General features: G+C 44.8%; 1 protein-coding gene across 1 annotated transcript; it reads left to right on the forward strand.

Moving 5' to 3' along the window:
• Positions 1-5389: 5389 nt before the first annotated feature.
• Positions 5390-6349, forward strand: LOC144769931 (olfactory receptor 5AR1-like). Its single transcript, XM_078654123.1, has one exon. The coding sequence runs from the start codon at positions 5390-5392 to the stop codon at positions 6347-6349; it is 960 nt and encodes a 319-aa protein (XP_078510249.1).
• The last annotated feature ends 8057 nt before the right edge of the window (positions 6350-14406 follow it).

Raw genomic sequence — 14406 nt, forward strand, 5'->3', positions numbered from 1 at the left:
TGCACTGGCTGCCAGTTACTAGCAGAATAAAGTTTAAAGCACTGACGTTGGCGTTTAGATCCCTGCATGGCTCCTGTCCAGAATACCTGAAAAACCGCCTCCCCAGATACTCCCAAACCCGTGTATTGCGGTCCAATTGCCGTGTTCAATTGGCAGTCCCACGCACGAAAAAGGCTCGACTAGGCGGTCGGACCTTCTCGGCTAACGTCTCCGCTCTGTGGAATACCCTGCCACAAGAAATTCAACAGGCTCCCTCTGAACCCTGTTTTAAGACACTGCTGAAAACTTGGCTCTTTATCCAACCCCGTTAGTTTTTTTCCATTATTAGCCCCGGGTCATCTGTGTTCTACTAGCGCCGGGACACCTCCTAGCGAGGTAGCTGTTGCGCTATACAAAATCCAGTATTATTATTATTATTATTATATACCGGGACATTAACATGTGTGCTCATAAATGTGCATAATTGTTGCATCTTTTGTTCGTGCAAAAATAATAAATTAATTTTGTCGTTTTTATTTTGTCATTACTAACTGCAGCAGATTTAAAAGAGGCATGTGCTTATTTTGCTTTCCTTGTCTATGTGGTGTCATTTCTACTATTCTAGGTGCACATAAGGTTTCATGGTTTCATGAAGACTGGTAAATATAAAATGCTGCTTTATTTGTTTGCTTCTTGCTAGGTAACATTAGACTAATTGGGAGGGTTAATCAATTAGTAAACGAAGGGTGGAAACAGAATAAATAATATTTCTTACATTAATACTTTTCTTGTGTTTGTTTTATACTAGAAAAATAAGTTCCCTGCTTTTGGGCCTAGTTTGCTCGAGTTTGCTAAAAGATGAATTTAATTTCTGCAAGGAGCATGAGATGTCCATTTTAAAAGTTTCCGTCAAAATCACATTCACTGAACAATGAAGAAGCGCTGTCATTATTTTTGTCGGACGTGGCCAAGGTCAGAAACCGGTAGAAAGAACATTTGATAACTTGGCATCCGAGGAAGTGAAATGAAACCAGTGAGTACTTTTGCTCAAATTTGTTGCAAACCAAGGAAGCTTTGGAACACGTACAAGAAAGACAATGGTCCCAAAGAATATGACCGAATGGAAGTTTTGAAATGTAGGTGACATGTCACTTGTCACTCTCGGACCAATGAGACATCGACTTTTGCAGAAAAATGTTCCTTTACTTAGATTAGCTAGCTTAGAAAGGTATAAAAAGTCCATGCCCTAGGGTTGGGCTGGCTGCTGCTTTTCAACTTTCAGATGAGGGTGTCGTGCTGTCGGACTTTGCGTGGAGCACGTAAGAATCCTCAAAGAACTTTACTTTATTTCCATTTATTTAGCTTAGCTAGGGACTTAGGATTTTAGAAATGTTAAACTTATAATTCCTTGCTTAAACTGTATTTTTCTTATGATACTTTTCAAACATGCTTGCTATGATTCTAATAAAATTGCATTTATAAAACTATATTTTGAATAATCTAAAATTAGTTAATAAAATCTTACTTTTGAAAACAAGCTGGTCTTGGTTATTCAGAAGCGCAGGTTACTATTAGCTAGATGCCATCGCCATGGTGGTCATTTAAATAGTTAGGATTTGTTTAGATAATGTCATCATTTACCGCGGTTATATATAGGGTGTATATAGTTTGTATATAATTTGTAAATAAGTTGTATAGGTTTAATTTGGCCACCTGATTCAGTAGGTCAAAATATGCCATATTTGATTAATGGGTCCATGAGTTAGAGTAGTATTTTATGGTGATGGTTATAGAGTTAGGTAGCATTGCTTATGGCATATTTCCTATAGGCCGCTGGATCAGTATCCTATCACAGTGAGCTGTGACCACGTCCCAGACAGAGTTTAGTGTATTGGGACAGGGTGGGGGCGCTTGCCAGCACCACTGAGACTGCATGAAGGGCACATTTTCCTTGCATACTCCAGTTGAAACCAGTTCAGGGAACTGCTGGCTCCCACTCTGGTGCGAAAGACAAAGGACATGGGCATATTCTCTTCACTGTCCAGCCCCTCGTTTGGAAGGGACCCCTAAATCATCCCTACCCTTTCCTAAGGGTACTTAGGGGTTTACCCATGGTTGAGTTTCTATATTTGTCATTGGACAAGATTCATATCTGACACCACTTCATCTTCGACCGTCTGGGCACTCTGGACTTTGTTGGATTTTACCTTGGACACCGAGACTGCAACTGGGAAGGCTCCTGCTGCTCCTGGTCTCATCGTCCTGCAAGTCTGCTGCAATGTCTGTGTCTGTGCTCCATACAGGAAGCACCCAAAGGCCTGTGGACATCAAAGACACCTGAAGAAATCTCCCTTGAGTAGAAGGAGTCACTTCCCTGTGTCTGCAGGCACCGCAATGCAGCTGACCTGTCTGCTGATCCTGGGCTCCCATGGACTGCGAAATGTTCAACAACATAATTGGTGGTGTTGCAACTCCTGTGAGGCATGCACTGTCTTCTCACTGAGTTTAATGCCAGTATCCTTCATTGGAACCGCAGGAACCGAACCACTGTGGACTGCCTCAACTTGTAGTTGCCAAGGCTTGTTGACTCTCTTCACCAGAGATCTTAGGGTTCCAAGAAGCTCCAACCTAAAGCATCTTTTGAAGTCAAGATCTTTGTTCTCACCACATCCTTTGCACGGTGGTCCTGCATCTTTGGTGAGCTGCTCAAGGTCCTCTTGCAACTCCTGTATCTGCGACCTGTGGGTCCTCTTCAGGGTCTTTCTTGACTCCAGTGGCTCCCTGATTGCTCACGGCCTACTCCAACTCCCCTACTCTTGGTGAGTCATTTGGACCTTGCTGGTTTCAACACTGCACTTTTTTTGTCTACCATGTTGTTTGCAGTTGTCAAGGCAAGTTGGTGCTCCCAAGGGACACTGAGCCCTCAGCTCTCAACATGTGGCACAAGGAAGCTTGTGAATGGCTTGCGGTCCTCCTCAGCATTGTCTGGTCTACACAGCTGCAGCTCCAAGGTCATCGTCAACTCTCCAGCATCTCCTGACATCTGTGGGCATTTGTCTTCTGTACCTCCTGAGTCACTCCTGAGTGGCATAGCCTCAACTTGAATCCACCTTTGGGTTCCTCCAGACATTTTCACCTTATTTTTTAGCAGCATGTTCCCGAAGTCCTCCATTGGGTTCGACTGTGGTTTGCAAAGTCACTTCACACCTATGCACCGGCTTCCCTGCTGTAGGTATCTTGTTTCTAAGGGTATCCACAGGTGGGATGACTCTCCAATCCTCTGTCTCCCATGGGGTTTCTTCAGGGTCCATTGGGAAGGGTCTTGTTCTTTAAAATTGCAACTGCAAATTACCCATTGAATTTAAATGAGTGCGCAGTGGTGTTCCCACTCTGAACACAACCTCCGTGGGGTTTCTAGATACTCACCCTGGGTGGTTCCTTGGGTCCCTGGCTCTTCTACGTTTTAAGGGTCCACTCTCATCTTGAGTCATGGTTCGCATTCCCCCATTTTTGTATATGGGTTGGTCTCCCCCTGGCAACCACATTGTATTTGTGCTACTTACCTGTTTTATATGCAAAGTATAGGAGATATTGTTATGTGTTAGTGTGTGTCTTAAAATAAATATCTATTATTATAAATACACTGTGTGTTTTTTTTTACTTAACCCATACCATTAAGATTAAGGTCTGGTAAAACAAGCTGCTTTACACTCCTTTTGGACTAAGCCTGAAGGCTGCCCTCTACAGCTACCACTTAGAGAACTTTCACAGCTGGTCTAAGACCCCTAAACTCACCCTAAGGGTTGTCTGGAATAGTGCAGGGTGCTACGCTTACATAAGTGAGCACCATATACTAAGCTAGTTTCTCACATGGGGTGAAGCAGAGAGATGAGCACAGCCTGAATACTTTAATTCACTACACTCCCCTTTTAACAGCCCAAAAAGCTTGTGAGGCTACGACCGATATCCTCGGGATGTTTCACACCCGTAATGGACACGAGCTGCGAAACATTTAGCTGGAAACACGCTCTCTGCAGGGGTTTCCAGTTACCTGTGAGCACACCCCATGATATTGGCCCTTTATTGGGTGAAGGGAGTCAATATTGTGTGACTGATAGTGGCACCATGTGAGTTGGAAAGTCTGAGCTTAAATAATGGGGTGAAATTGTCGCAGGCATGAAAACGATCACATATGAATACATGTGCAACGTACATGATATTGAGTACAAAACTGCAACTAACCAAGCATGTACAGCGTTGTCCCAGAAAGTATATATGAAAAGCAATTGTAAGGACAAAATAAGGCTGACTGTGACTTGAACAGTTCCAGACACAAAATGTAAGAGTGAACACGACACAAAAGATTTGACCACACACTGAGCCCACCTCCTGTGAGTCTGCAAGGCTGCATAAACATCCTGCTTGAAAAATCAATCAAGTAAACTAAATTCAAAGCCACAATTGAAGCATATAGTCATGTTGAAATGCACAAGCCACCCTGATGAGCTCAATAAACGTGCTGCTCAGTCGAGACAATCCTTTCCATCAGGTCTGCACAATGTGTAATGTGCAAAAAAAATGAGTGTCAGAGTCCTCGCAGCAGGCCACTTCCGCTTGCACCACCCATTGCCAGTGCTGCAAATTATAGTGTCAACCCAGCTGCTAACCATCACAATCCTACAAGTGTGACAATTCTGACTGATCCAGGCGCCCAGCCCCATAAGAATAGCTTTGGCAAAAGGTATTAGTCATTTTTAATATATATTGAAATAATAAACAACTTTGGTTGTGCTCTTCTCCAAATTGGACAAACACTGCCACCATGTTGCAGATTGTCATAAATGTCAGTGCCGACAATTAAGTGACAGTGCCTAACACCAGACACCGCCATCTCAAATAAAGCACTGGGCCTGTACCAGCTCCATGATGCTCACCTCAGTCCCCATTTGAGGTTGATCTTCCTGACTCCAGGCCATTAAGGACAATGTTGCAGTTCCTGAACTTTTACAACACATCACTCATTTAAGATGCTAATTGGTAAAATGAAATCAAAACATGACTACAACATCCAGAATGCATTAGGCTATCGCACAAAGGTCCAGGGCTGGAAACGGTATTAATGACAGTCTGGGAAGGGGTGATCACCCACTCTCTCTCAATATTTGGCTTCTAACTGGACAGTAATTGGTGGTAGCACAGCTATTATCCTTGGTCTGATGTCCATCATTTGGCCTAATAGTTGCAACTCAGGACTTTATTTTTTTAATACACTACAAAGCAATGCCAACAATTTATCCAGATCAATGCTTTTTAATTCAGCTACAATATCTTTTGCTTTTCATAATCTTGTGTTTGCTTTTTCCCCAGATCTTCCTTTATTCATTGAACAACAGCACAAATCAGTGTAATTATGGAAAAGGTGAATCAGACTCGCTTGAGTGAATTTTTAATTTTGGGATTATCGCAAAATCCTCAGCTTCAAGTTCCAATTTTCATTCTCTTCTTACTCATGTATTTATTTACTCTTCTGGGAAACCTTGTCATTATTACATTAATATGCCTTGACACACATCTTCAAAAGCCCATGTATTATTTTCTGATTAACTTATCTTTCCTAGATATTGGTTTCACAACGGTCACCATCCCAAAACTGCTGGCGGTCTGCCTGAAAGTCAAGGAATCTGACAAATCCATCAATTTCTCTGCATGCATTCTTCAATTCTATTTTATTGCTTCCTTCATCAGCACTGAGTTTTACTTGCTGTCAGTCATGGCCTATGACAGGTACCTTGCAATTTGCAACCCCCTGCGCTATGCATCTATAATGAACAAAAGAGCCATGATTTCATTGACTGTAACATCCTGGACAATAGGCTTTCTTGACACTATACCACATGTTGTATTGGTAGCAAATTTATCCTTCTGTGCATCGAATGAAATCAATCATTTCTTTTGTGATCTCACTGCTCTTCTGAAACTATCTTGTACAGACACATATTTCATAAATATCGCAACTATCGGAGGAGGTATTGTAGCGGGACTTGGGCCTTTCATCTTAACAATAACTTCCTATGTGCTAATCATCTCAAATATCATGAAAATTCCCTCCAACACAGGGAGACAGAAGTTGTTCTCCACATGTTCCTCTCATCTGACTGCAGTTTTTTTGTTCTATGGAACTGAGCTTGGTGTTTATTTGAGACCGACCTCAAGCTATTCTTTGGACAAAGACAAGATATTTGCTGTAATGTATATGATTGTCATTCCAATGTTGAATTCAGTTCTTTACAGTTTGAGAAACAAGGATGTAAAAGGTGCTTTGAAAAAGTCTATAGGGAAACTAAGGCAGACAAACTCTGTACTGCAGTAATTTAATCATTTCAGCTGTACGTATAGAAAATATTTTTATCTCTGGCAACGCCCCATGAATTAACAGAGTTTGTTTATAACATCAATACTACATTTAAAGCTCTGTGGACATTAAATGTGTCTATACTTATCAACAAATAGGTGGGCACATGATGACATGAAATAATTAATGTATTTGTACATATAAATGTAAACTAAGATCTTGTTTTATGGCATGTGGCGTCACACCTGCGGAGTTTCCCATTCCTCAGCTAAGAAACAAATCATACAAAAGGAGGCTATGGAGAAAGAGGTTGAGAAGACATATGCTCCCAAAATAAGGTACCACAGCCAAATACTAACTGATTAATGTGACATTTAAGATCAATTTTCACTGCACAAAAAAGGCAAAACTTGAGTTGAAACACTTCCATCAAATCTCCTTGTTACCCTCATGTAAGAGGGCTTCAAATCCCTTGAGGCCAGGAAAGTGATTCCTCCCAGGGGATTTGAAATCTATTATCCATCGGATCACATGGATTGGTCAGCACCATTGGGGCATTATTAGAGTTGTCAACTAGTTCCACCCCATGGGATGAAACCTTAATAGACATCACTTTAGTGGGTCCCTGGGTCAGTGTTTTCCCCCTTCCATATTTGCCATGCCAATGGACATTTATTGCCCCACTGACCCATTAGTTTCCCAGTAAGGGGGCCAAATATTGATTATAGATCAGGGAGAAATATGCTGCTTTCCCCTCCATACTCCTAATTGGCTTTGTCCCTTTGATAGTTCCCATCAGCAATGATATTCAATCACGAGGCGCTGTGGCCAATATGAGCTTACACTCTCAATATTGTTCTTCGGGGAGCCAGACAACTTCAAATTAATTAACTGGGTCTTTAAGGGACATTTTTGACACATAACGAGCTGCTTATAATTATATGCATTTTCATATAATGAACTGTTGCACAAATCATTGAAGGGCTACGTGCCCTATTATAAGACGTTTGGACAAAGTCTTCCCATCACTTCATTCCATGCTGCCCTATATCTGTGGACCCTAATTGAGTCTAGCAATGAACATGGAGCACTTTCAATAGGACTTGGATTATTTTTTATTGGAGTATCTAATGCATTCTAGTTAGCACTTTCAATTCACTTTGGTGTCACCTGCTGGTTTTTTAGCATGGCAAACAGTCAGAGGATGTCATGTACTGTCATGTCATCAGATTAAATGTCATAAGCTGTCATGTGATGTCATTCAGGGTGAAAGGCACATGATGTCACTTCTGCATTAGGGTGAATTAATGCCCATGTAGGTGCTCCCTTGCTTGCCCTCACCAAGTTCTGAAACTGTCAGAGCAAAGGAGAACTGCAATACCATTCTCACACACCCAGATCAGTGATTGAGACCTTGGGGAGGGCCCAGGGATGAATTCTTGAGTGTATCCTGTGGACGCATGCCTGCTTGCATGTACACTGCTGGATTCCCAATCAAGCATGCTCTTACAGCTGTAGTAAAGTTGTTTTATTCCAGAGGGAGGACAGATCTAACAACACGCCTTGTGTGCCGTTTGCCGCTCTCACCAAATACATGATACATCTATAACTCCACAGATCCTTTAAACAAATGAACCAACACTGCTGTTAGTTTGACTGATGTTCCCACTCATAATTTTCCAAATTTCTTATTCAGGACTTTTATCTTTAATGAGTCCTACTAGTCCTGCACTGAGCCTGGTGGCCCCAAATCTCACTGTAATGTACTGGTCTTACATGTCCCGACCTACCAATCCCAGCATTGAGTCTAGGGTTGACTATGTACCAATATCCTCTAGTCCGTCTATCACTTTTATCAACACGTTCTGTGCTTGCGTCGGCCAACGGCCGATGCAAGCACTCCGTCCCTGGTGCTGTGTACAACCGTTGACCGACACAGCCCCGCCCACCCTTTAGGACGCCCGCACCACAGTGAAATGTTCGCCGTGGTAAACGGGTTAAATTATCCCAAGCTTTGGACATCACTCCACCTTTTGGTGTCCTGTGATTTTTGAGGTGACCAGAAAACCCCTCAACAAATGATGCACCCTTGCCCTCTTTGCCTTTTTGGGGACTGAAGCTAGCCAGAAGTACCTCTTCTATTCTCTAAATTCTGTCAAAGACCTTTTTAAAATGTTGTCTTAAAGCGTGACCAGTCGTATAATAGAGAACTATCCTCATTCACTAATGGGATGGCCCAAGCGGCTGCATCACCGCTTAAGTATGAGATCAGAAATGTAAATCCTGATTGAGCATCAGGAAAGGCCTGGGGATGCACTATAAAATGTAAATGTATTCATGTTAAAAATATCGGAACCTTGGCTGGGTCTCCTAAAAATCGCTCCAGGGCGGCTAACGGGACAGCTGCTGGTATTGTCACTGAAACGGATGGGCGAGTCCTGTTGCGCCTATCAAACAGTGGCATAGAAAAGTGCAGGGTTTCCAATCTGGTTTGCATTTGATTGACCCTACTAGTCAGTTCAGCAGTTTCTGCCTGTGAGGCAGTAATTTAGATTTTTAGATCGACTAACATGGAACAGAGATCTTCCATGGAGGCTGTTCTGGTCGGCACTGTTCGGGAGGACTGTATAATTCTTGGGACCGTTATTCTGTCAGGGCTGACTTTGGTTCCTCAGGAAAAGTGCCGCCCAGAAGCCCACCATCCGGCAGCCCTGACTCTGTTTGGAAAAATCCACAGAGAATGACCAGGTGAGAGGAAGGGAATTAGGGATGATAGTTCGGGGAAGGAGACCTAAAAAGCAATACAAAATTCTGCAATAAGCCCCACTGCTTAATCACCAACTGAGCATGGAAACGCAGGTCTCAAGAACGGTCGCTACCTGCTCTGGCCTTCTGCGCTCACTGCACAAGGTCTTGCCTTTGCTACCTGCCTCCGCCAGAGCATTAGTAGTCAGGTGTACTATTCTTAGTCGCCTCGACTACTGTAATGCCCTGCTGCTTATATCTCCTGCGACACTACTGGACAGACTCCAACGAGTGCAGTCGGCAGCAGCCAAACTGGCTCTTCGATGGACCAGGAGATCCTCGGCCACCGCTGCACTGGCCGAGCTGCACTGGCTGCCCTTGAAGCAACGCGTTGCCTTCAAGGCTCTCTGCCTGGTCTTTAAGGCACTACAAGGTGCAGGACCCAGACCTCTTCAACGTCTGTTCTCTTGGTACACCCCCACCAGAACACTCAGGTCCACAACTGCCTGCCTTGTGAGAGTGCCCAGATGTAAGAAGGCCAGGACGGGGGGAAGATCGTTCAGAGTAGCTGCAGCCAAGCTGTGGAACAGTTTGCCTGTCGATATCCGCCAAATCCCCCATCTCCTCCCCTTCAGGAAACGAATCAAAACATGGCTCTTTCCTTCACCCCTTTAATAGACCGGCCAGCCATAGTCATTTCCCCCCCCCGGCAATAAACTCCCAGGAGTAGCTACCAGCGCCAGGATACCTGCCAGGTGACAGCCGCGCTTTATAAATATTTTAAATAAATAAATAAATACAACAGGAGATGTAGATGAACCCAAGTTCGATGTACCTTCTAGTATTTATGAGTACTGTGGATCATAAGGTTGATTCTGTCCTGACGCTAAAATCCAATAAAGATCACAACTTCCTGAGTTCTAAAACATTTATTATTAATCTCACACAATTTTGCAGCCAGAATTTCACAACATGTAGTGATGATGTCACACAATCATGTTTACACTTATTTAAATGTTAACTTCACATGTTCTTGTATATTAGATTTTCTCAACGTTTGTGTTAAAGTCACACAAGCGTATCCACATTATTTAGTGATAATTAACCCCTCAGTGACCCAAAGTCTATATCAGAAAGCACAGTTAACAGACCTTCCAGAATGCTGATGACCTGTTTAAAAAAACTTAAGAAATTGGTAGCATTAATAGTCTTTTACCACTGATCAACTGTCTCTAGTTCTGGAGTTTCCATTTTCTTGAAGAATCCCCAATGGAAGGAAGGCTTGCACTTGTGAATCAAAGCATCCAAAGTGTTTTTTTTTTTTTTGCATACCAATTTCAGGGGCTGCACCACTCATCGGCACGATAGAAGAAAGATGTGTTAGCCGCTCTTTGTTATTCCTACATGCCCATCTTATTTTTTTTTTATTTCTTTTTATTATCATGAAAAACATAAACAAACAAGGCAATAAAGACAATACAGCTAGATATGCGCTCAGAGAGGAAGGAAGTGCATTACAATTTGATACAAATCATCAGTGCAAGGGGGGGGCAGAGGGGAAATCAGAGTCATTAACATTAAAGCTGAAACATCGTTAGGAATGTCAGGTCAGGGGGAAAGCGGAACATCCGGAGCATCCGCGAGGGGAGGTGTACATATATCACCCCGGTAGGAGTTCCATTGGCCCCAGATTTTACCCCACTTTGTAGGTCTGCCACGCGCCACATACACCGTCTTTTCTCTAAACATACACCAGTCCATGTTCTCCTTCCATGCCAGGACTGTGGGCGGTCTCTGGGAGCCCCACAACTGCGCAATATTTCTCTTGGCAACCATATTCCCATGGGTCCCCAACTGAGTCTGCGCCACATCATAGTCAGTCGGTTCCCAAACATTCAGCAAACAACGCCTAGCTTCAGGCAACAGCGCGATACCCGTGACCTCTTCCATCACAGCATGTACTCGACTCCAGAACACTACCACTTCCGGACATTCCCAAATTATGTGGAGGAAAGTACCAGTTAAATCGCATCCACGCTTACACAATCCATCCACAGAATATCCCATACGAATCAGGCGAGGGCCTGTCACATAAATCCGGTGCAGGATCTTGAGCTGTACGAGGCAGAGACGAGCCGGAATCACGACCTCCTTCGGAGAGGATATCGTCGACTGCCAATCCTCATCATCCAACTCCAAACAGTCACTGGTCCAAGCCTCTCTAAGTTGGACCAACAAGTCAACTCGATCATTAATCAATTTCTTATATATCAGAGAAATAGTGCTGTCGGGAACATATCCGTCAAGCACCCGATCTTCAAGTGGGGATGATTCCGGGATAACGATACCTGCAGGAAAGACCGAACTCAACGCGTGGCAAATCTGTGCATAACGAAAGAACTCCTTGTCCCTCAGCTCATACTCTATTTTCAACTCTTCAAAGGTCTTAACCCTATCTTTGGCCCAGATATCACTCACCCTGCAAATACCAATCATATCCCACTTCTCGAAACCTTTCGTCTTCCACAGGCTGCCCAGTCTTTCAGATGCATATAGCCGGGTCGCTCGAGTCAGTCGATCTCTCCATCCCATTGCCGCATTCGCACATTGCCACACTCGTACCGCTATCTTAGTGGGTCCCGAAAGTTTCTTCCCAGCAGATTTGGAATAAAGCGCCCTGTTATAATCGCCAGCCGGCAGCAGCCACTTATCCATCTCAAACGCAGGATTTAATGCAGGACCGTACATTCCATGATTAATTGCTCCCAGCTGGGAGGCCCAATAGTATCGCCTTATATCCGGAAGTGCAATACCACCGTCATACCAGGGAACCGTAAGCTTAGCGAGGGCGATACACGAACGCCCGCCCCATATCAACTGTCTCTGCAAACTTTCCACCTCCCAAAAATAGCTCGTCGAAATGACATCAAATGTGTTCTGAAGCGGGTATAAAAACCGCGGCAAAGACATCATTTTGAAAAGAGCTGCACGCCCAAGGGGGGACAATGGCAGTCTGCGCCAAGCCACAATGTTGGATTTTAACCATTGGAGCGGGGGAAGCAGATTACAATCATAACGGACTACGGGGTCGAACGTGATAAAAATACTTAAATCCCATCTGCGCCACTTGTATGGGACAACCGCGCGGCAAAGAAGGAGTGTCACCCGAGAGTACATAGACACAGGACTTGGTCCAATTAATCACAAGGCCGGAGTTCTTCCCGAACGAGTTCAACACATCAAACAATACAATCAACGACTTTCGAGGCGACGTGAGATACAACAAATTATCGTCTGCATGAAGATATTCGGACCTCAAAATCCGGGGTCCACCGAATACCCCTCATCGATGGCTCCCACCACAGTCAAGAAGCCAGGGTTTCCAAGGCGAGGGCAAAAAGAAGCGGGGACAACGGACACCCCTGCCGCGTGCCCCTCCCAAGAATAAAGGACTTAGAAACCCGACCATTCACCACAATCTGAGCCAGTGGTTCCTCATACAAAACTTTCACCCAGCCGATGAAACCAGGACCAAAACCGAACTTTGCAAGAGCAGCCCAGAGATACAGCCATTCCAATGTATCAAAGTCCATCGTAGCATCCCGGGAACCCAAGATGGCCGTTTCACGCAGTGACGCTGCTCTCGCAAGAACGCCATGCAAGCTCCACAAGTTCAATGCTGTATTACGATGTGGAATGAAACCGGACTGATCCGGATGGATCAGGTCGCTGATCACTTTTATCAAACGGTTTGCCAGCAATTTTGCGAGGATCTTGGGCTCCGCATTTAGAAGCGAGATAGGCCTATAATATGCGCAGCGATCCCGCGGCTTCCCTTCCTTATGAATCACCACAATGGTCGCAAGTCGCTGATCACGAGGGAGGGAGCCAATGTCTCGTGATTCCAGGAACATAGAACAAAGGTACGGCACCATTTTGTCAGGACGCAGCTTGTAAAGCTCGATGGGGAGACCATTATGGCCCATATCTTTCCCTGAGCGCACGGAACGAATAGCAGTTGCCACCTCGTCAACAGAGAGTGCTGCATCCATCAGTTCCCTATCTGAATCCGACAGGCAAGGCAACACAGTGTCTCGTAACAGCAGATGAGAGTCTTCCTCTGGTCTATCGGACACTGGGGAATACACGTTTTGAAATTGTTCCGCAAAACACTCCACAATCTCGGCAGGATCAGTCACTCTCATTCCATCCACTCTCTCAACCACAGGGACCACATGACTCGCCCTCTCCTTTCTATCTAACCAAGCAATCAATTTCCCAGCCTCATCTCCCACATCATATAAACGTCCCTGCTGCTCTCTACTCATAACTTTAGCAGCATCCGTTACCAACGCCCTATAATCAAGTTGTGGAGGAGTGTGGCTCACTGATTAGAGTGGCAGACCCTGATGCAGAGGTCTGGCCCGGGACCAGGGTTCAATTCCCGACGCGGCAGGGTCCTGAGCCCAAAATGTCCACGGACTCGATAATTCTCGCCTCGGTGCCTATTCTAATCATGGGGTCCTACGCTGCAACTCTGGGCAATAGTTGCTTAATCTCCACTATGGCGGCCCACCCGCTGCGGGATGCCTGGCTTTCACCCTGGGGATACCCAGTAGGGGATATCTCACAGGGAAAAGCCAGTACGGGTTCCCAAGGCAAGCGCCTTGATGCCTTCGGGTGATACGTGCGCTATATAAGTCGCAATACATTTACATTTACAAGTTGTTTGAGACTGAGGAGATGAATCTTGTCATGAGTGATACCCAACTCCAAATCCCCTTCCAGCTCAGCTATTTCAGTTTCGAGGCGGACTACCGCCTCGTTTTTGCTTTTCTTGGCGCCAGCAATTAACGACAGCGCTTGGCCATGGATAACCGTCTTGAAAGCCTCCCACAGCGAAACAGAAGAGGACCCAGACCCCACATTCTCGGCAAAATAATGATCCAGAGACTTGACCAACTCTGCCCGGGTTTTGGGGTCACGGAGATACCAAGGATTGATCGGGGCTTCTCGGCCCTCTGCCCCCATCTTTATGTCCATCAAAAGCCACAGTGGGGAGTGACCTGAAATACCCCTAGCCAGATGTCTGACTTCCCTGACTGAAGAGACCTGCGCTGCCGGCATCAGGACATAATCAAGTCTAGAGAGACTACCATGAGCACCAGAGTGGAAGGTGTATTGCGACTGTCCCGGATGCAGTAGCCTCCAACAATCTACCAGTCCCAGCGTCTCCAGAAAGCCACTCAACCAAGACTGTGATCTTGTGAGATCTCTGGGGGGTAACGGTCCTCCCTACCGGAGACGACAGAATTGAAATCTCCACCCAT

The sequence above is a fragment of the Lissotriton helveticus genome, chromosome 7 (genome assembly GCF_964261635.1).
Source record: "Lissotriton helveticus chromosome 7, aLisHel1.1, whole genome shotgun sequence".
NCBI lineage: Eukaryota > Metazoa > Chordata > Amphibia > Caudata > Salamandridae > Lissotriton > Lissotriton helveticus.